The 22499-nt window shown below is 34.7% G+C and overlaps 1 protein-coding gene across 1 annotated transcript; it reads left to right on the top strand.

Moving 5' to 3' along the window:
- The first annotated feature begins 7431 nt into the window (after positions 1-7431).
- On the top strand, positions 7432-21134 carry LOC118270509 (uncharacterized). The gene is made up of 4 exons (XM_050697893.1): positions 7432-7570; positions 8947-9103; positions 10383-10477; positions 21064-21134. Exons 1-4 carry the CDS (start codon positions 7552-7554, stop codon positions 21093-21095), a joined length of 303 nt encoding a protein of 100 aa, XP_050553850.1. The 5' UTR covers positions 7432-7551; the 3' UTR covers positions 21096-21134.
- Positions 21135-22499: the final 1365 nt, after the last annotated feature.

The following is a 22499-nucleotide window of genomic DNA, read 5'->3' as shown; positions in this document are numbered from 1 at the left end:
AGAGGAGAATAAGAAATAACAATAATTGTCAAAAATAATTCATCTCCTGTATATTTGGATTATTTACCAATAACATATAACAAATCCTCTTACTTACAAAAACCCAGACCAACCCACGCTAAACCACTAGTATAATACCAACTTTTACTCACAATCTAGCAACATAATCCCCCAGATTTCCCCTGCATTGGGTTACACTTGCATTTTCTTGATTACACGCACTCAGGGGTCAATGTACTGAGGTCATTGTCTTCCTTAGTGAGGTCGGGGTCACTGAGGCAGTTTCATTTAATATTTCGGCTTCAGGATAGTATCCTTAAAAGCTTTGAAGGTAAATAGGTCTTCACGTTTTTAACCGACGTCAAAAAATGGGAGGTTCTCAGTTTGACCTGTATGTGTGTTTGTATGCGATTTCCTCGCGTTTGGCTAAAACAATTTTGAAGCGACTTGCAGCATAACATTTAACATAAGGTTTTAGGCATATTGCCTAACTTATTTTTTTTTTTTTTAGGTCCTACAGTATTTTTGTATTTATTTCCCTCTTCTAAGGAAACATAAAACATATGGAAAAGGTTACATATTCAGATATACTGTGCTAAGGTGGACTGTCAGATAGTGCTAGCCATTAAGCCTTGGACTATGCGAGAGGGAGTGTCAGACTCTTACTGACTAAAAACCGCCCCGTTCCTACTCCTGCTTTTCGAGCTGGAGCCCCGGTAAACCCGGCAGGTAGTCCGCAGCTCCGGTTCAGGCATTGCTCCTACTAGGTTCCATCTGAGCCATAAAGTTTGCCTTTTGCATTATGTGCAAGAGTATCGAATAAAAATAAAATATAAGCCTACCGGACATAAACAACAACCTGCGCCGTTACGTAATTCCAATCTAAAAGCAGGTAATTATAGCAATGGTAAAATACATCATTGTTTAAACATGAATCCTAATTGCCGCGGAAGTTATTCTTAAAGTGGATTGGGTAGGAATGGAGTCGCTGGAGTTTTACATAAATATTGCTCACGGAATGGAATTGGGGCTGGATACGGAATGGAATGTTTGTATGTATGTATGTGTATGAGGTTGTATCGTTAGAGGGTTGTAAATATTGGATGAAGATTGTGTATTTGTATTGATAGAAGGATTAGATTCATTTTGTTTTTGTATTTTTATGTAGAACTATCTGTCTATAAGTGGAAACTGCTGACAACAGCTTATAAGAGGACACTGCTGACAACAGCCTAGAAGTGGAAACTGCTGATCAAAGGCCTCATCTCATACGGAGAAGGATAGAGCATTAATAACGTACTAAAAAAAAAAAACATTCTAGAGCAGCATTGATCACTTATCATAAGACGATCCATGTATTCGGTTGCCTCAAAAATATAACGCAACTTCAAATGATAAATGATAAATGATATTTATTTTGCATTATATAGGTAACAATGTAACTCTTTTACACGTCATCGTCAAAAGAAAAAAAGACTTTGACTTTCTTACTCCTAAACCAAACCAATCTTCATCACACGTACGTTTAAATACCGTACTCCTCCTCTAACTCAGTAGCACAACACTAAATAAATCACTCACAGCACCATCACTATAAATTCACATCTGCCCCCGTTTTTCACGTTTTCGGGAAAACCTTGAATACAGCCATAGCTGCGGTGTGGTAAACAAAATCTAAATATAATACACATTTCGGAACCATCGGAGAATTATACATTCAATAATGTATTAGAGAAATGTGCTACTGAAACGGAAATTTTTCAGAGTGCCGGTAAACACAATGTTTGCATTTTATATGTGATGTGACATGTCGATATTTTTGTGCGGATATTTTTTTACAGAGAATTTTAATAAAAGGGATGATGACTGTGTACGAAAATTAAAAATCTGTTTAGTACGTCAGTTAGGCAAAGTAAAAATGTTAGACACGTATTTTTTATTTTGTCATATAAAACAATACTTAGATATAACGAATCAAAGTGTAGGATTGGGAGCAAATACGTAATTGCTACGTATAAAACACACCTAGAAGTGTCGTTACGCGATATTTTAAATCAATATATTATTATCTTCTAAAGTATTTATTTTATTACTGTAAGAAAATTAAAAATACATGTCTAATATTTTAAAATAAAAAGACGCCCGCTTCTCATACATAAGAGTACTGGTTTAAAACCTACTAATGTTCTTTCTAATCTTATTTAGACATCATTGACAAACGGTGAAGGAAAATATCGTGATGAAACCGGGGCTTTATAAGTTTTAATAGTAAGTTTAAAATTCCCTACCCGCGTTTGAACAAGCTTGGTAATTATTGGTCAAACCTTCTCCGTGCGAGAAGACGCATTTGGTCAGCAGTGGCAACAATTCTTCAAATGCAGAAACGTTTTATTTTGTTTTCTTAGTTCATTCAACTTCTTTGAACAAATACGAAAACTGCAGTTCATAGAAACGTTGAATATCCAATATCCTAAAATTTGCAAGTACCTTCTCATAATATATGAGTTTCGGATATTAAATTTTCCGAGCATCGATTCGGATATTTTATTGCATAGTACTCGGATATTGAGTGGCACATCACTAGTAATCGCATTACCGTGTCTTCACTTGATTCAATATTCAGGTTTTTTAAACATCTAACTTCTTCCTGCGGCTTCGTCTGCGTTATTTGGGTAAAAAGTGTACTATGCAATTTTAGAAAATGGAGTTTCTTTCTCGTTCTTCTCCATTTAAAGGTACAATTTGGAACGAGCACCTAGCTTCACTGACGGACAGACTGACAAACTATTATTTGCTTTCAAAAGTACCTACCTGTTTATGGTTTAATAGGAATAAATTATTTGAGTTTAGATAAGTAAGTATCTGGTGACACGTCTGCTCGTTTGCCACCTATTCCATAAAAAATGTATCTCTACATAACTATAGAGATAATTGTTTAAGTAGATAGACAAATATACAGAGATAGCTTAAAAGTGTATATTAGCAGAAATCCCGTGTGAATGTGTGTAAAATTTCAGTTTATTTTTAATTTTGTTTCTAAAATTGCAATTTTTTTTTATGAAACGCGCCGGTAATTGAGCTGACGTATTACCTGATGGTAAGCAATCGCCGCCGCCCATGAACACCTGAGGCGTTACAAGTGCGTTACCGGTAAGTAAAATCAAAAGCAAATATACTTAAATAGAAATGACAGCTTGCAATAGAAATGAATGCACGTAATTGCAGTATTGTCAGTACGTAATATAGACATTATATTAAAATGATAATCTTTTTATTTCTCTTTATGATGGTTCTGGAAGATGGGCGCGTGATATTTTGGTGAAAGATTGTAATTAAAATTGATGTTCACTTTATATGAGACTAGCTAACCTGGCGAACTCCGTTTCGCCACCAATGTTTTTTTCTGCTTTTCTCTTGAAGTTTTCCCGAATTTTCTTTGCTATAAACCTCACGGAGCCCGAGACCTTTCCAACGAATGCAAAACCGTGGAAATCGGTTCGTGCGTTCTGGAGTTATAGCGTCAGGAAGGAAAACCCGACTTATTTTTATATAATAGATGAGATTGTACTAAACGTATGAGTAGAAATTGTCTGCTAATTACATATTGTCAATAGAATTATTTGATGAAAATTATAATTCGATACCGGTAGAGAAAATTTTGCAATCGTAATATTCGATGGAAGAATTTTGTTAAAATTTTGTAACGACCTGAAATCTGTATAAATGTATATGTTGCTTAAAAATGTAGGTCCAATTAAAAACTTAAGGCTGAAATGTACTTCACTGGCGATCCTTTACATAATTGATTACTAATTCTTTTAGCATCGAATAAGAGTCACTTAATTTATATCATTGCTCCAGATATCTAAAAAACTAATCAGAAAATTCTTTATGGCTTCAAAACTACTCTACTCTAGACATTTTGTTTTCATTGTAAACATACCTAATTACATACAGATATTTTCAAACACTAGTACGAATATTAACGGCTACAATATGGGGTACCTCAAGAACGGAGTACATAGGTTTCTTAAGGGTAGGCATGTAATGCCCCAAGTGTTGTAAGCGTTCATAGGCCACGGTAACCATTTACCATCAGGTGGGCCGTGTGCTATTTTGCCACCGTCGTGGTATAAAAAAGTAAGCAGGTAGTACTCAGCTGCACATCAAGCGATGTATATCCAATATAAATAGACCGTTGAATATACGGAAACATCATACAAAGCAAGACCATGATATACTGGTTTTGTTTACCATAATTTGTGTGTAAACCAATAGTATCCACGTCTAAAAAATATGTCAACCTAAATTAAACCTTATCTAATACGAATTGAAGTTCCATTTGTTTAGGGCAAAGGGCACAGCCGCCGCGTTCCTTAGCATGCAAAACGCGATTAGAACATTAACCGTTCCCCATTTATTGAACGACAGTTAAATAGAAAAACTGCGTGAAATATAACCGACATTCAATGTGACATTGTTTTTAAGGAAGCTATTTGTCATTATGGTCTAATTTCGTTTGACTTTCTTGTTCTTTCTGTGGTTAGAAGAGTAATTGCTGTGTGTATGGTGTTTATTGAGTCAATGTTAACGTCACGCTTTTTATCCCCGAAGGGGTGTAGGCTGAGGTGCACATTACGGGACGTGTTGCCGCTATAGAATGTACAATTGTACATCCACTGTTCACCATTTGTGTTTTATGTCCCATGTAATAGGGGATGAGCCTATTGCCATATACTGGACACAATTCCAGACTTCGTGCTACTACTGAATTTTTCGAAAAAATGCCCAGCAATACTTTGCCCGACTCGGGAATCGAACACCAACGTGCGGTGGCAGTCAATACAATTACATACCTCAATACTATTTATTTTGATACGAAAACCAAAACAACCGACAACTCCTTTTTTGTAACAAGTAACATCATTACCATTATTTGAATAAACAAATCAAATTCCTTTCCATACAAACAAATCCTGACAATTTCTTACATAGAACAACTTTATTTCACTTATCCATGCTAATAGGAGCCTTTTTCCCCAGAAAATATGATCATTTGTTCCTCGAACCAGTTAATGGGGGGTATAAATCTATGCGAACAAACGAAATGTGTGATTTATATTGTTTATGAATTTACCGGTGAAAGGGGAATTCTCAATGCCATGGTGTGTTGTTTACTGTCTAATGTGTTTAGCTTATTGCTGCCAAAAATGAATGGTGTAACCTGGTACTTCTTTACATCATTGTAATTATTATGTTCTAGGTAATTTCACCCACTGCTCGGTTCCTATTCATCATTTCATGATGTTTTATTGCCGTTCATCTTCCTCGATAAACGGACTATTGAACACAAAAATAATTATTCAATTCGGACTAACAGTTCCGTAGATAAACGCGTTCAAACAAACAAGTTTTTTCAGCTTTATACAACAAGTACTCGTATAGAGGTATACAAGTATAGAGGGATATTATTAGTAAGTATATAGATAGTTGTGCAAGCGTTTATCCCATTTTTTATGGTATAAGCCGGTAAACAAACAGACGGATCACTTGATGGTAAGCAATCGCTGTCGCCCACGGACACCCGAAACACCAGAGGCGTTACAAGTGCATTGCCGACATATTGGGGGTTAGGAATTTAAGGGTGGTTGGGTAATCAGTAATTGGGTAGATTGGGTTGGGAAGAGGGGTAATTGGGCCTCATATAACTAAGGGAGGACTTACAACGCAAGCGTTATTTTCTCGTCGATTTACCCACTACATGATTTTGCAATACAAATAAAACTAGGACACAGACCAATCAATTCATAATCCGGTAGGCTTAAAAATTTCTCCCATTCAGCTTTCTACGTTTTCCAAGCAAGACTTAGATTCCATCAAATGGTTGTGGATCACGTATCTGCTGGAGATTCGTAAATACTGCAATTTCTTCATAATAACTTATCTACGTGAGTAATCGAAACGCTTAGAAAACGATGGGTTTCGTTTTCTATGAACGATTGCGTCTTTGCTTTTAAAGTGGTGCAGAATTTTAATTTTGTGGTTTTTTTTATGGAGTTGGTGGCAAACGAGCAAACGCGTCACCTGTTGATAGGCGTTTAGCGCTGCCCATGGAACACCAGAGGAGTCACAGGTGCATTGCCGGGCTTTTAAAAGGAGTATGCTCTTTTCTTGAAGGTTTGAAGGTAGTATCGGTTCGGGAATACCGCCGACGACAGCTCATTTCACAGTTTGTTTCACATTAATGTGATATTTATGCCTTAATTCCTACCTCAGGTTGCACATACATACGACTTTATTTTACGTAATAAAAATTAACTTTGTGGTCTGGTTTTTCAAATCCAAATACTTAAACATTTCAAACATTTTATATTTTAGCTAATCGCTGCTAGCTAGCTGTTTGAACGCGCTAATCTTTGGAACTACTGGTTGGGTTAGAAAAAATCTTTTTGTGTTATATAGTATATTTATAGAGGAAGGCTATATGTTATAAAATATCACGCTATGACCAATACGAGGCGAGCAGAAGTAGCTAGTTAGGTATATAAAATATGTATAACAACAGACGGTTATAAGCCACCCAGTCTCCATACAAATTGACTACTACTTTTGCCATTGCGCATTAAATTGTAAAACGTATTAGCTATAAACTAAAGTATTCGATTTTATAGAGAGCAAGGTTTGTTTTATTAAAAATAATAAAATTTATGACTTCGGAATAAGGTCGGGAGAACACTGTGTGCATTCTGCAGAGAGCTATTATATTATTCATTATATAGGTACGTGATTCCGTGATTTAAAGAGAATTTATAATAATGTTATTATACCAATATCACTCGAATTTTTCGAATATTTCTCAGTAGTAGTACGGAGTCTGGATTTGTGTCCAGTATATGGCAATAGGCTCACCCCCTATTACATAGGACTTATAACACACATGGTGAAAAGTGGGTGTACGTTGAATACTGGTATTACGTGCCGTTATACAAAGGTATAACGGCACGGCCATATATTAGGCAAAGGCCTACCCCTTCAGGAGTAAAATTCGTAGCGTTGCATATACATATAATATATTAATCGAACATACTTATCAAATAAATCATCACTCAGTCAAACCACCCTAAATATTAAACTCCGAAGTCATGTATTAATAAAGTCACAATCGTGCCCATGCACAAAAATGTCGCTTTTGTACGCTGTGCTATAATAACAAAATCACAGCCACGTTAAGCCTCGTCCCTACTAGGAACATTTGGACTGCATTATCGCGACATTGTTGAAACTGTTCCTTGTGCGGCGATGTCGTATGACGTCGCCCGACATCGTCCGACATCGCCCGATGTCTCTGGGGACAAAGTCGCTCGACAAAATTTAAATGTTCCTAACGGAAGAGGCTTTACGCAACAAAATAGTGGTAAAATACACATCTATCGCAAATCTCTCGCTCTGCTTCTCACTATAACACAATCCTAAACCAACTTCCGTGGCTGTAAAAACAAACTCGGTACAATTTATTGTTCCCTTCAAACAGATTTAAACCTGACGCAGGCGATGTGTGGCCGCGTGGTGGGTAATGTATTACATTAGTACCTATTTATGTACTTACACTTATTATTTAACTATTAAATTATATGTTATTGCCTCGTTGCCCGAGTGGTTGCAGGTGCGACTGCCGGGCAAAGGGTCTCGGGTTCGATTTCAGGGTTGGGCAAAGTATTGCTGGACTTTTTTTGGTTTTTCGAATATTTTTCAGTAATAGGATGGAGTCTTGAGTTGTGCCCGGTATATGGCAATACGCTGACCCCCTATTACATGGGATTTACACCGTAAATTGTGAAAAGTGGATGTATATTGTATAGCAGAAATACGTGCCGTAATGTGCACCTCTGCCTACATCTTCCGGGATAAAGGGCGTGACGTTTTGACATAAAACTGCAGTGTTTTGAGAGTAGGTACCACTAATATATATGGTGCCTTAATTGATGTACGACTTTAGAAGCATATTTTTTTTTGGTTTTGTAGCATTATGTTAGCACAAGATATAAGATTCGAAGATAACAAAATTCACTTTCTCTAAAATAAAAGAAAACATGTAATTTTATAGGCGAGCAAGATTTTGTTTTCTATTACCAAATACAATTTCTTATACGGAAACAATCTAAACTCGGTAAAGCATAAGAAAACCATAAACTCTATTCGTTCCAATTTTCTTACTTTTTATAGTAACTAATAAAAAATGTGCTAGCGAAAGTGTATGTAAGCAATCGACGCGATGTACGGACAAAATATTACATTCAAAGGAAAAACTTAGGTATTTTTACTGCACTAAAACTTCCTAGGAAGACTTTTATTAGGGTTTTCGATATCTGAAATTGTGCCTGGATGGATTGAATCTAGCCTATACCTAGCAGTGTAGGAATTCAGACTGGAAATAATAACCTACGTGTAAAATTATAATAATCTGGTCCTTTTTCGTAAAGTAACAAAAAATATATACCTACTGTATTTCAAGTAATAATTTTGAGGTAGCATTGTTATTTAATTTTCTCCTAGTTTCATAGACGGATAGACAGACAGTCTATTAATTATTTTTTTATTTGTTGACATTTCAAAGGAATTTAGGTATAGTTTAAATGAAATAAATGCTTTGGCTTTAACTTTGACTTTTAAGAAAAGAACTTTATATACAGTTGAAACATTTTTAACCGCCTTCAAAAAAGAAGGAGTATGTATGTATATACGCATATACATACATACTCCTTCTTTGCATGCATGTTTGTGCGTGATTATCTCAAGATTGGCCGAACCGATTTGGATGCAGTTTGCAGAAGAGCCTTTGTTACACATTGCAGCAAGTTTTAATATATTAACCGACTTCTACAAGAGGAAGTTGAAGTTAGTTTTTTTAAACATAGTTTACTGAAAATTATTAATTTAACATTGCAGGTTTCCTCACAATCATTGTGTTTTTATATGATGTCGAAGCGAAGACTAAGTATAGGAAGGAAATGCCCAAGTACCCACAGGACACACAATTCTGGGCCACCGACTTCTTCGTGAGAGGGTGTAAGAATTTCATAGAGCGATGTCCTAAGGCTTACAAGTGAGTAGTGGAGATTTCTTAGTATTATAAAGGGTAAACAAGCAGACGGATCACCTGATGATAAGCCATCAGTGCCGCTCATGGACACCGCAACACTAGACACACATCAACAGCCTATAAATGGCCACTGCTGACTAAAGGCCTCTTCGCCTTCTTACACGAGAAATGTTTGAACATTATCACCATGCTTGATCAATACGGTTTGGCGATTTCAAAGCCAAGGTATCCTCGCGATGTTTTCCTTCACCATTTGCCAGTGCTGTTTAAATAATCTTAGAAAGTACGTATAACTCAGACAAAGTGATATTGGTTCTTGATGTTGGTAGGTTTCAGACCCGTACCCTCAGACTTGAAAAGTGAGCGTCTTAAGCCTTTGCGATACCATGAACTTATAATGCTACAAGTACATTATCAGCGAGTGTTAAAAAAACATAATAAGTAGGCCTACTCCAGTTTTCGAATCCCAAGTTTCTTCGTTTAATCTTCGACCGTAGGTTTTATTGATTTACTAATAGAATATTTATCTTCATTTCATTCGTTCATTGTTGTTCATGAAAGTTCGCAATAAATAGAATTGTAGTATGCAATCTGCGAAGTTTCTTCGTTCGTTCGTTGAATTACAGTGTATTGTTTCACACTGGTTTTGTATGACGTCTGTCATGTCATGTCATTTATTCCCTGAAGTAATGAACTAGAGTACACATGTCATGTGAAATGTAACACTTTCAGCATTTTAGTCAATTATTACGTCAGCCACTCGTCATTCAGCACACTTAGACTGTTGAATAGTTAATCATTTCAGATTCAGAAAAATCTAAGATTATTTTTTAACTACACTACATTTTGACCGTACAGTGTACTTGGTGGCCGCGCAAACGGCTGCTGCGTAACGTGTAACGGATTCGATTCCCACACGAAGCAACTCTTTGTGAGATCCACAAATATGCATTTGCATTTCGATTTGCGTGGCGTGAGCCTGATTGTGGCGATTTATATATTTTTTAAGATCATCTTGGCAGCTCACCCGTAGTTTGCAAATAAAGGAATTGAAATTTTAATACAAATTTAGGAGACTAGTCGTCATGTCACGCACGACACAGAAGAATATCGTATATGAATAGAGAATATCATGCGGCTATGGTTTTTATAAAAAAAAAAAAAATTGAAATATAACTAATTTGTGGTTTTGTTATTTTTTAACGAATATAATATATAAAGGTAACTTCAACTGCTGATAAATTTCCTACATTAAAATACATTTAAAATATTTTATTGACAGAGTGCAACAAATCTGCGCGAGGAGTTACGATGGAAACTTCATGAATTTCAACAATTACTGCGAAATGCAATATGAGAACTGCAACACTTGGAGGAGTAAGTACATTTTTAACGCTGTATAGTCGTTACATTGTTCTCCCACATATATACAATAGGTAAAGGATCAAATGTATTAGAGAGATTGTAAAAAAAAAAACATTTAAAAAAAAGATTAATGATAGTGTTTCTTGCTCGTCATTCTTTATAATAATAATAATAATAATATATTTATTTGCGTAAAACACGGTATACAAAGTTGGTAATATAAATATAAGGTCCAGCATGTTTTGCTTAAAATTAAAGCATGCAAATTAGTAAGTGCCTAGTCAAACGCTACTAACATATTATGATATTACAATAACAAAGAAAGAGAGAATAATCAAGGTCTATAATCCAAAAATTGCTTAATGCTATAGAAATTATTTTGTGACAACAAATTATACAGTTTATTCTTAAACAATGTACAGTTTAACGTTTTTAAGACACATGGTAGTTTATTAAAGACACACACACACATAGCTGGACAACTCTTATTGTATTTCACTATCCTAGGAATAATTTCTAGTTCTAGTTTATGCTTGTGCTGATCACGTCGACTACGTGAGTTTACTTCATCTATTGTTTTAAACAATTGTATATATTTTTTTACGAACATAGACACTTCATATACATACAATGAAGGTAACGGTAGCAGACCAAGCTTTTTAAAGATAGGTTGGCATGATTCATCCGATGGGAGTCCATAAATAGCTCGTATACATTTTTTTTGGGCAACAAACACTCTACCTTGATCAGTACTATTTCCCCAAAAAATTAGTCCATACCGTAAACATGACTCAACATATGCCTGGTAAGACATCACAGCCGTTTTTATACTAGTGACCTTCTTAATTTGCCTAAGGGCGTACGCGAATTTATTTATTTTATTACACACATGGTCGACCTGAGCTTTCCAATCCAAATGTTCGTCTAAAACTATTCCTAAGAACTTAGTTTGCGTCACTTGGGTAAGTTTGGGTATGTTCATTTTAAAATTAAATTTGTCATTATAAGATTTATTGAATTGAATATATACTGATTTATTAAGATTAATAGATAAATTATTATTATTTAAATAGTTAATTAAAATGTCAATTGTATTATTTATGTCCGTTTCATGATCAGTAACGTTTTTAATTTTTTTGTCACTAGTAACAATAATAGAGATGTCATCAGCAAAAAGGATACATTTATGATTGGTTATGTTAATTATGTCATTTATGTAAATTATAAATAGGATAGGGCCCAATATACTACCTTGGGGTACGCCACTTTTTACATTTTTATATTCAGACGAGTAAAATATCATCTCCCTCTTTTCATCAAGTTTGGAGATAACTACCCTCTGTTGTCTATCAGTTATGTACGATGATAACCACTGGAGTGACAAACCTCTGATTCCGACGGACTCCAGTTTCTTTAATAATATATCATGCGAAACTAAATCAAACGCCTTTGACAAGTCAAAAAATAAGCCCGTTGTTAGGTGTTTGCTATTGATACTCGCCAGTACTGTTTTTAAGAGAGAATAAATAGCTAAGGTAGTTGATTTTTGTTTTTGGAAACCAAATTGTTGTTTATTCAAAATGTTGTATTTTTCACAGTAACTAATTAACCTTTGATACATGCACTTTTCATATACTTTTGAAAGAATGGGTATTAGTGTAATAGGACGATAATTTTCCATATTACTTTTGTCACCCTTTTTAAAGATTGGTTTCACAAGGGACAGTTTTAAGGCATTCGGAAACACACCCTGTGAAAAGGATAGGTTGATAAGATATGTCAAAACTCCGCTTATTTCATTAACACACGACTTAATTAATTTGGTGCTAAGTTCATCGTAACCCTCAGACGTGGTATTATTTAACGATAATATCTGTTGTCTTACTTCAGTTTCGGACATTGGCGTGAGGTACATTGAGTTTGCAATAAGGTTTTTATTAGCGCATTTGGTGTTATTGTTTTGAATTGGATTACAATTAACGTAGTGACTATTAAAGGCGGAAGCTATTACTTCCGGTTTTGTAAGGACAGTGTTGTCAATTTTAATGTGTTCAATATTATCTTTGGGGTTCATATTGTGTATTTCGCTTTTAATAACTGCCCATGTGGCTTTACATTTATTGTCATTTCTGTCAATATACTTAATATTAGCATTTCGCTTAGCATTATTGATGCATTTCTGTAGCAAAGTCGAGTATGTAGTATATTTGGTTTTGTTAGCTTGATTTTTATTTTTATAATATTGGTATCGTAGACAGCGCTTAGTTTTAGAACTCTGTTTTAGACCCTTGCTTATCCATGTTTGTTTTGTTTTTTTGTTTAAGTCTATTTTAACCCTTACCTTTGGAAAGCAGAGATTGTGAAACAGACATATCAATTCAAGGAAACAATCGAATGCCTTGTTTGCGTCGTTCTCCATGTATATGTTTGCCCAGGACAAGTTTTGTAAGCATTCTATGAACTTATGTGTATTATCCAGATTGTTGTCTCTCTTATAGATATAATATATTGATGCTTTTGCTGTCTGAAATTTTAGAGGAAAGCTAAGGGTTTGAGCCGTTTCGTGGTCAGAGAGATGAAGTGGTAGTACTCTTGCAATAGCGTTAGGTATGTTACTCAAAATATGGTCTATACAAGACGATTTACGAGTGGCTTCATTAATATGAATGTCAATGTTATGGCTACGTGCTATATCGTGAAAAACTTGCGTGATTTTCCCTTTTTTGAAAGTATTTATATTAAAATCACCTGTCAAAATAATACGGGTTTTTGTTTTGTATTTTTTGTAAATATCATGTAAGATATTATCTAACTTACTTAAAAATTGGTAAGGATCGGACTGAGGCGTTCTGTATATGCAGATTATGATTAATTTTTCATTCGTTAGTTCTATACCACAGGCCTCAAATGTATTTACGGAGGTATGTGTTTTTACAAACGGCAGTTCTTTGTAACTAAGACCCTTCTTAATCAGAATGCAAGTGCCACCTCGCTGTTTATCCCTGCAAAAAATTGATGCCATTTCATAATCCGACAACTTAAGATAATTTTCGTGGCCCTTTTTAATAAATGTCTCAGAGAGGCAGATTACATGTGGGTCGTTTTGCAAGTCTCGCATCTCCTGTAATGTCAATTCCAATATTTCTTGTTTAGACAGTGCACTTGCAATATTTTGATGAAGTACCCGAAAGTTATTTGAGATCGATGTCGCGGGTTTAGGAACGAAAAAACAAGTTATTTTTTATTGATGATTGAAAATAGTGAGGTATTGTACCTTTTTTAGGTTCCCCGATACAAGTACGCGCGTTTTTATTTAGTTCCGGTTCTGTATTACTATTGAAGTAGGAGAGATTTTCAGTTTGAGTTTGGGTCTTACGACCAAAGTAGAATGGAATTGTGCCTTTTTTGGGTACATTGTTAGTATTTAATTTAAGACTTGATCTGCTAGTCACTATTCTTTTCATAAGTTCTCTAGGGTTTAAATAGTTTTCACTATAGTCATTACAATCTATAAAGTAGTTAATTTTAGTACATAATTCGGTCATATTAAAGGACTCACTTTCCAGAAATTTACATTTTTTAAAGTATTTACATACATTTTTCAGACGATAATTAAGCCTATTAGGATCTAAGTACTCATTCTTAAACACATTCAATACTATGACCATATTGTTGTAAAATGTATCTAGAATAATTTGTAGTTGAGACAAAACAAATTTTAAATTGTGGTCATTTTCTCCCACACATATTACAATTTTATCGTTAATGTTCAATTTAGCTTGACGACAACTCATTATTATTTGATTACAAAGAGCATTTGGTTTTGTATCTGCTATGATTCTATACTTTTCGTACCTTGTATTTCGTCTCGAGTGTATCAAGGCAGCTGCTAGCCCGACGCATTGTTGAGATCCGAAGATAAGTATTTTGTTTGTCGTGTCGTGTTTTGGCTCTTCAGTATAAGTAGGTATTGGTGTGTTCATTTTCGATACAAGTGAATTTTTGGGCATTATGTTATTATGTTTCAATGGGTCAAATATTTTCTTACAAGCTTCAATCTGTTGTTGTGCGTCTTTTAGTTGATTTTCTAAGTCAGTTATTTTTTGTTGTAGGATTCCCATTATTTGAATACTTTTCCCACAGTCACCCTGCGAGGAGTTCGGCAAAGGGGTAGAAGGTGGGAAGAATGAGCTTTGACGTACCAATGAGTGCCTTTTTCTTTTAGAATTGATAGCTGGGCTGTTTTCAATGACTGTTGAGGAATGGCAGAGTGATTTTAATATTTTTATTTCAGCTGTCAACTTATCTAATTGTTGGCGTAGATCATTATTTTCCAGGATTGTGTTTTCTAACTCATTTTCAGTACTCTCCAGTTTATTTGTAAGTCCTTTTATGGTGTCTTTCATTTCTAGAATAGTCAAAGTTTCGGATATTGTGCAGTCTACACTTTTAGATAATTTATTGGGTGTGTTATAAGATTCACCTGAAATTTCGCATTCCGATAGGATGTGGGAGTCCATGATATCTGAAGTGTTTTGTGCAGAGGACATAACAGCTATGGGTTGAATGTTATTTATAACGTTTTCTTTTTCTACTGGAGAAGAACAATATTGACGTAGGTTTCCTTTTTTTCTGGTGGTAATATTAGTTACATTGGTAGCTTCCTGAATTTTCTTACTTTTATTTATGCATGTCTTACATTGCCATCTTTTTTTAGATTCTTTGTCCATTAGACGGTAAGTTCCTAGTGGGTAACCATCACAATCCAATTCGTATCGATGGTTACAAATTGAACACAAGGCTGTATCTTTAATGTCAACTAATTTCTTACACTTAAAGCATACAACTTTCTCTGGCATCCTGCGCTGGCTTTTTGTATCGCTTTTCGATGACATTTTTAGAATTATAAGTTATTTATATAGTTCTTAACTTTAGTTATGATATGCACTTTCAAGTACAGAATGACCAGACTATCCAAACTAAAGTCAGTGTTTGAGTTGTTTGTAATGCGTGCAACGGAACGTAGTCTTAAAAACCTGGTGTCCAAGTTTGCTGATTTAGATTTCTGAACGACAACTTTTGTGTCAAGTTTGAGATCAATAGTTACGATTGGTCGATAGTTTTGACAGATAAAACAATGAGTCAGCTGTGGTTTGTTTACAATGTGCAAAACTTATTTTAAACTTGTAACTGACTATAATTGTGTCATTTTTGTTTTAAGTAGATCTCTATTCGTGTTTTATTGATAAATCACACTCACTTTTAATCCTTTTATGAGTTTACAGCTTGTGTCTTACTTGTTATGCACTTTATATAAATTATACACTTGTTTTTAGTCTTCAATCACCAACAGTTACTACATATGAAGTTATTGTTTTATCTAATTAATAACGATACAGTTCATGTTGAAAACACTTTCACATATATTTTATTGTCTTGTTAGCGTATTTATGACAATTTAGAGCTAATGAAGTGAAGAAAATTAATTAAAAGTAACTAAGAACTGAATTTATGTAGCACAACGACAGCTGTCAGCTGTCAAAATTCGAAACTACACTTTAGAACGAGCCCCAACTTCACTGATAGACTGACTGACGGACAATTCGGATAAAAAAAAACTAAAATATTATGTTGTCACAAAAATTACATGCCATCAACAGTCTTATAATATTAAGTGGCCACTATAGACCAAACGCCTCTTCTCACACGGAGAAGGTTTTAGCATTAATCACAACACTTGCTCAATGCGGGTTGGTAATTTCAAACTTATAACTACTAGAAATAATAACCCAGGTTTCCTAACCTGTTTTCCTTCACCGTTTATCGGTGGTGTCTAACTAATCTTAGAAAGTACAAATAACTCTTATAAATATGACATAGGTTGTGATAAAAAGTTCTACCCCAAGTGACATCATACGCTATACGCAGCAATATTTTTATTTACATAATCTCATGCAAATAAAATTGTTGCCTCATTCATAACAATGATAATATAGATCCATGAAACTAAATAGGAATTTATTACATACTAACTTTCTCCCGTGACGTTTCACGATACCTGTTAAGGTTTTGGCTGATACTTCAATCTCGTGTGTTGCCTGATGGTAAGTAATCACCGCTGCCCATAGGCACCTGACACACCAGAGGCGTTACAAGTGCGTTGCCAGCCTTTTTGGGGTTAGAAATTTAAAGGTTGTTGGGGAATCGGGGATTGGGAAGATTGGAAAGGGGGTAATTGGGCCTCCGATAACCTCACTCGCACAACGCAAGCGTTATTTCACGTCGGTTTTCTGTGTTGCCGTGGTATCACTCCAGTCGAGCCGGCCCATTCAGGCCGAAGCATGACTCCCTCACACTAAGAATTACATCCAAAAATAAATATTATTTAAATCTCCAAAAGTTAAATCTAAATAAATCTACAATACCAGACGGTTCGAAACTTAATGATTCTGAAACTTTTCAATAGATAAGTAAGTACCTAATACCTTAATCTTTAAATAAAATAAAAGTACTGAATTTTGTGAAAACTACGAATGATAAGGTGTTCAAATAAATCCTGAAATTGTGTTAATATTTATGGAGGACTAGATAAAGATATTTTATTTATATTAATAGTCTGGCTCGTTAGTCAAATGGTTTCGAAGGTGATTCCTGGGTTATGCAAAGTATTATCAGTACCCTTAGTAGTTGGCTTAACGTTTAATGAATATTGCATTCGACTGCATAGTTGGCGTGGTAGCTGGACAACCGGCTACCGCACAGCGTATAGCGGGTTCGATTCCCGCACGGAGCAACTCTTTGTGTGATTCACAAATTTTTGTTTTGGGTCTGGGTGTCATGTGTATGTGAACTTGTATGTCAATTAATTCTCAGTCTACAATCCCCGACTCCCTAACAACCTGTAAATTCGTAACCCTCAAAAGGCCGGCAAAACAATCTGGTGTTTCGGGTGTCTATCGGCGGTGGTGATTGCGTACCATCAAGTGATCGGTCTGCTCTTTTTCTGGCTCAAACACACACAAATAACCTAATAATTATCTTCTAACAAGAAATTCTTAAAACATTATAATAATTACTCAAAAAGAATGGTAGATCAGGTGGTTATTGAACCAACAATATACTACACAATACCATATCGTATCGGCTTTGTACGTGTTTCCCTGACCAACCCATGCATTCCTCCATGCCAGAGCATCTTGTACGCACGTGAGGAAATTGACCAGACCCGTTTATTATAATGACCGGCTATGTCGTGAGTAGAAAATGGTTGGTTCAAACTTTTAATATACCTTAATCCAATGGATTACGATCGATTTTTAACATTAATTGAGTTCAGTCTTCAGTGTTTCAGTCAAAAATAAAGATACTCCACTCTAGAAATTTTTCGTGTGTCGTATGAATATTTGAGAAAATTTGCGTTAATAGGTACTCATTAGTAACTGGTGTTTATCCATCTATAACTACGAGTACATATGACTGAGCGTTCGATTCCCGCACGGATCAACTGTTTGTGTGATCCACAAATTGTTGTTTCGGGTCTGGGTGTCATGTGTATGTAAACTTGTATGTTTGTAAAAGCACACACGACACAAGAGAAAATCCTAGTGCACACTAGGCAATAATGAAAAACACCAAAATTAGACAGTTAAAGCATCCAAACATAGAACCTCCTTCTTTTTTGAAGTCGGTAAACAGCACTACCGAAACACAATATTAATGCTTAAAAAAACTCATGTTAATAACAAAAACATGTTGGAAATGTATGGACTATCAAAAATATGATTATTTTATCGCAACCACTGATAAATATCGTTTAATTTATGAACACGTTAATGTAAGCAATAATAAATTTTGCATTTTTGGTAAACAACAGCTTGTTTGAGCATTGCCTGAGGTAGAAATATTAATAAGTAAATTGGGAAATATTATATTACTGTTATACAATTTTTAAATCATTGTTATATGCAAACATATTTACATTACATTGTATGTATATATTTTATATTACGAGAGGAAATAACAGTATAATAAAATGATTGAAATCGAATCAGTAACACAATACAAATAAACTATATTCAGGTTTCACATAAACAAAGAATTATAATGTGTTGTAAAAAACGTTAATAGTTAAACAGTTTCAATGTGTACCAAATACAATATCGATCTGAGGTCACTATGGGGTAAACTTTCAGTTACTGAATTTGAACCAAATATACAAACGAGACAAGCTAAATAACCTCTAAAATCGTTTAGTGTAAGTTATTATGATATGCGGGTAAATTATTTATTAGAATTGTGAATTAGAAATGTGTGGGAGAGCCATGCTTCGGCACGAATGGGCCGGCTCGACCGAAGTGATACCACCGACGGGAAATATCGGTGGCCTTATAATATCGTTGTGGTGAGTTTGATTATCAGAGGTCCAATTACCTTCTTCCCAATCTTCCCAATCTCCGATGCCACAACAACCTTTAAATTCCTAACTGCCAAATGGATTGCAACGCGTCTGGTGTTTAAGATTATCCGTCTGCACATTTACAGGCTTATAACATCAAGAAAAAAGAATTAAGCACAAACAATATAACTTACAACACTAAAATGTCCTAATACTAATACATCGAAGTAACCAAGGAATATTCCTTACACATAAAATGAGAAAGGACTCTAAAACAGTAACCGTTTATTTACGAACAATTCAGAATGATACCGATGTTGTTATTTTAATACAAAAGTTGGGCTCTAGGGAGCGTGCGTCCACAGACGGATAAACGGATATATTTTAATTAATTGTTAAGATAAAAGGGTTTCTGTGTATCATAAATGCGGATAAATAATTGGTTTATTGTATGGCTCGGGTAATGGAATGAGGATTCCATATAAATATGGCTTTTCCATATAGGTGTGGCATGAAGTTTACTTATATGATATTAATCCGTCACTATATTTTTTTAACTTGAGTAGTCAATTAGAACGGGCTATTGTTTTTGTACCATTGATATTTATTTAAAAACTTCTGACAAACATTACATCATGATTTGGAAATCATTTAACCAGTTACTAAATATTTACTACTATGTATTAAACCACCAAATTTTAGATATACATACAATAAAAAAATACGGAAAAAATTGAGATTTATTTTTATTATCTCATAACATAAACGGACAGACGGATCACCTAATGGTAAGCAATCGCCGCCGCACATAAACATCCGAAACACAAGTGCGTTGCTGACCTTTTGGTTTTAGAAATTCAGGGGTTATTAGGGAATCGAGCATTGGAAGATTGGGAAAGACGGTATCTTTGACTGTGAACGAAACATTTTTAAAAGTCATTCCAAAAGAAAGAACCACAAATCTCAAGCTCAATACTCAGAATAAATAACTTAAATGAGAATTGTTCTGGAAGGGAGCCAAGTATAGATTAAGCTAAAGCAACCGGTTCATATAATTTGTAGGCAAAATATGGCAACATTATGAATACCTGGCTACTTGGAGAGTTGCCAGAACAGAAAATCGATAGAACAAAAGGGTTGGACCTTTGATTTTATGGTTTTTGGTAACCCGTTGCCTGAAGGTGAAAAAGGGTTGGAATTTCATTTTTTCCAAGGGGTTTTGACCCTTGTAAACAAGAGATCTTGGGTGAGATCAGATCTAAATCGCCAGTCGCGTGTAATACTATTCGGTTTCTGGAGTATGTGTGTTATTTGTCTTTGAGTTTTGTGTTTACATTTTATAGTAATAGCATGAACCTTTCGTACTAAGATTAGTTAGTTTTTCGTCGTGCAGCTCTTCCCGGACGGTTAAAGAAAAAAAGTGGCCTTTTCGTTCTCTAACCTTCTAAGCTCTTAAAAGTCTTCAGACACAAATATCATCGGGTACTTGGTGAGCTCGCTACCCGATCAGTACCAGATTCGTGTGCACAGCGCGAAGCGTTCCGCGCGTACCTCAAAGAACCAACGACCCACTACAGATAGAGGCCAGTAAGGCTGATGCCGGTTACCGGGACTCGCCTCGCAAAGCCGAAGTAGGAACGGGGTGGTTTTTAGTCAGTAAGAGTCTGACACTCCCTCTAATAAAATAATACTGACATAGTTAACTCCACATTATAAAACAATAATAAAATTAAATAAAACATAAAAACTCAAAACAAAAACAGAAACAAAAACAAAAACAAAAACATTAAGTTCGTCATGCAGTTCTTCTTGTACAGTTAAAGAAAAAAGTATTTTTTATTCTCTCAAAGAGCCAAAAGATCACAACAAATGGGGCCCAGTAAGGCTGATACGGACTAGCTTTTTAGCTAGTAGGAACTGACATCCCTCTCGCCTCACTCAAGGCGGGAGATAAGTCATTAGATGACTTTCCTCATCAAGAAAAAGACACAAATATATAATTATCGTAAACCATTATGTTAATTGTTTACAGGAATTGACGAACATCACTATCTAAATTGTAATAAAAAGTAATGTGTTCACAAAAAACATATTTGATACTTGTATTCAAGTGAAATCTTCATTACGATTAATATTTCTCAGAACAGCGACATTAGATTGCTATTAAACCTAGCTATTGTAAAAAAAAACCTTTCTTTTCCAGACTGGGTCGTGTTCAAGAGAGAAAGATGTTAATTAACTTAACTGAAGAAATAAAGAAACGATGTAATGAAATCTGAAGTTTCATTTTTTTCAGGTTCATTTACATTAAATAATGTGAGCATTGGATTTATGAATTCTTCTTTTAAGGTCAATGCTGATTATTAAGTCTTAGTATAATCATACTCACAGCCGTACTCAAAAACAATTAATGATTACTTAAACTATTCCTTAGTAACAATTTTGTTCTGAAAACAACTGCTAATTTTATTAGTAATAATCAAAACTCATGTCAAAAAAATCAGAAACAATGCAACAGAAAATAAACGTCATTCACTCTTCTAGCAAATAAGAATGAAATGACATATTGTCATGTGGTTCATTCAAATTCATATCGTGCAGTTTTTGAATGAGAACGTATATTCACGTATCTACGTGAATATACGTCACGTAGCGGGACTCACGTAGAGTATTGAACTTGTTTGTTTGTTTTAAGATGGTACACGTGTTGTATGACTGTGAATTGTAGATCTGTCAATGTAGATGTTAGTAGAATATTCTAGTAAGCTAGATTTTATAAGGTGACAGAAAAGGTTCAAAGTATGGTTACGGGTTTTTTGTTGTTTCAAGGTCATGGAAATGGTGTATTCACAATGGTGTATTAAGGTAGATTTCCACCAGAAATGTGCTATGCTACGTTGCAATGAATACGTTTGGCTTCCATCTATTATATTCAATGGTACGGTAAAGCTAAGCACTGGCGACCAACACATTCAACTAAGTTATGTTTTTTATATGGTAAGATGCTATGTTGATACGTGTTATGGATAGCTTCCCTATATCAATACTATTTACTAAAGGGCGCATCTTACTAGCACAGTTACATAGTTTAGTACTCAGTGGAAATGGTTACACAGTTACACAGCTTAGCTATTAAATCTCCGTAGCATAGCTTACATAGCACATTTCTGGGGGTAAAGCACCCTTACAATGGAATAATATTCACCGTACAACATACATAATTCAAAAACATGAAAACATAAATGCTCGATATAACGACTCGATTCTATCCTTTTTTCCAATGAAACATAGCCCAAAACATGTTTTATACAAATAATGCGTCGAATAAAATGATAAAAAAAACTATTTGAATATTCAACGAAACAAGAACTGTAAAGTGCTGAAATGGCAACTGAAAGTCTGAAATGGAAAACAAATACAGTAGCACAGCTTTATCGAAACTGTTTCAAGTGGATATAGTGAACTGAAACCAAAATATGCAACATACAAACCAGTTAAAAACAAAACAAAAGTAACAAAAAAGGCTTTTGAAACTTTGTATTTTTGTATTATCTATGAAAGTTAATTTTGCAAACTCGTAATATAACCATATGTACTTATAAAAAAATAACATTTCTAAACAGTAATCTATGAGTCTTA

This window comes from Spodoptera frugiperda, chromosome 13 (genome assembly GCF_023101765.2).
Source record: "Spodoptera frugiperda isolate SF20-4 chromosome 13, AGI-APGP_CSIRO_Sfru_2.0, whole genome shotgun sequence".
NCBI classification, from domain to species: Eukaryota; Metazoa; Arthropoda; class Insecta; order Lepidoptera; family Noctuidae; genus Spodoptera; species Spodoptera frugiperda.
Note: the sequence above shows the minus strand (reverse complement) of the source record. Positions and strands in the feature narration are given on the sequence as shown.

Coding starts and splice junctions, on each gene's coding strand:
- LOC118270509 (XM_050697893.1), top strand. Junction 9,104..10,382: donor CGATGTCCTAAGGCTTACAA/GTGAGTAGTGGA, acceptor TTTTATTGACAG/AGTGCAACAAATCTGCGCGA. Junction 10,478..21,063: donor GAACTGCAACACTTGGAGGA/GTAAGTACATTT, acceptor TTTCTTTTCCAG/ACTGGGTCGTGTTCAAGAGA.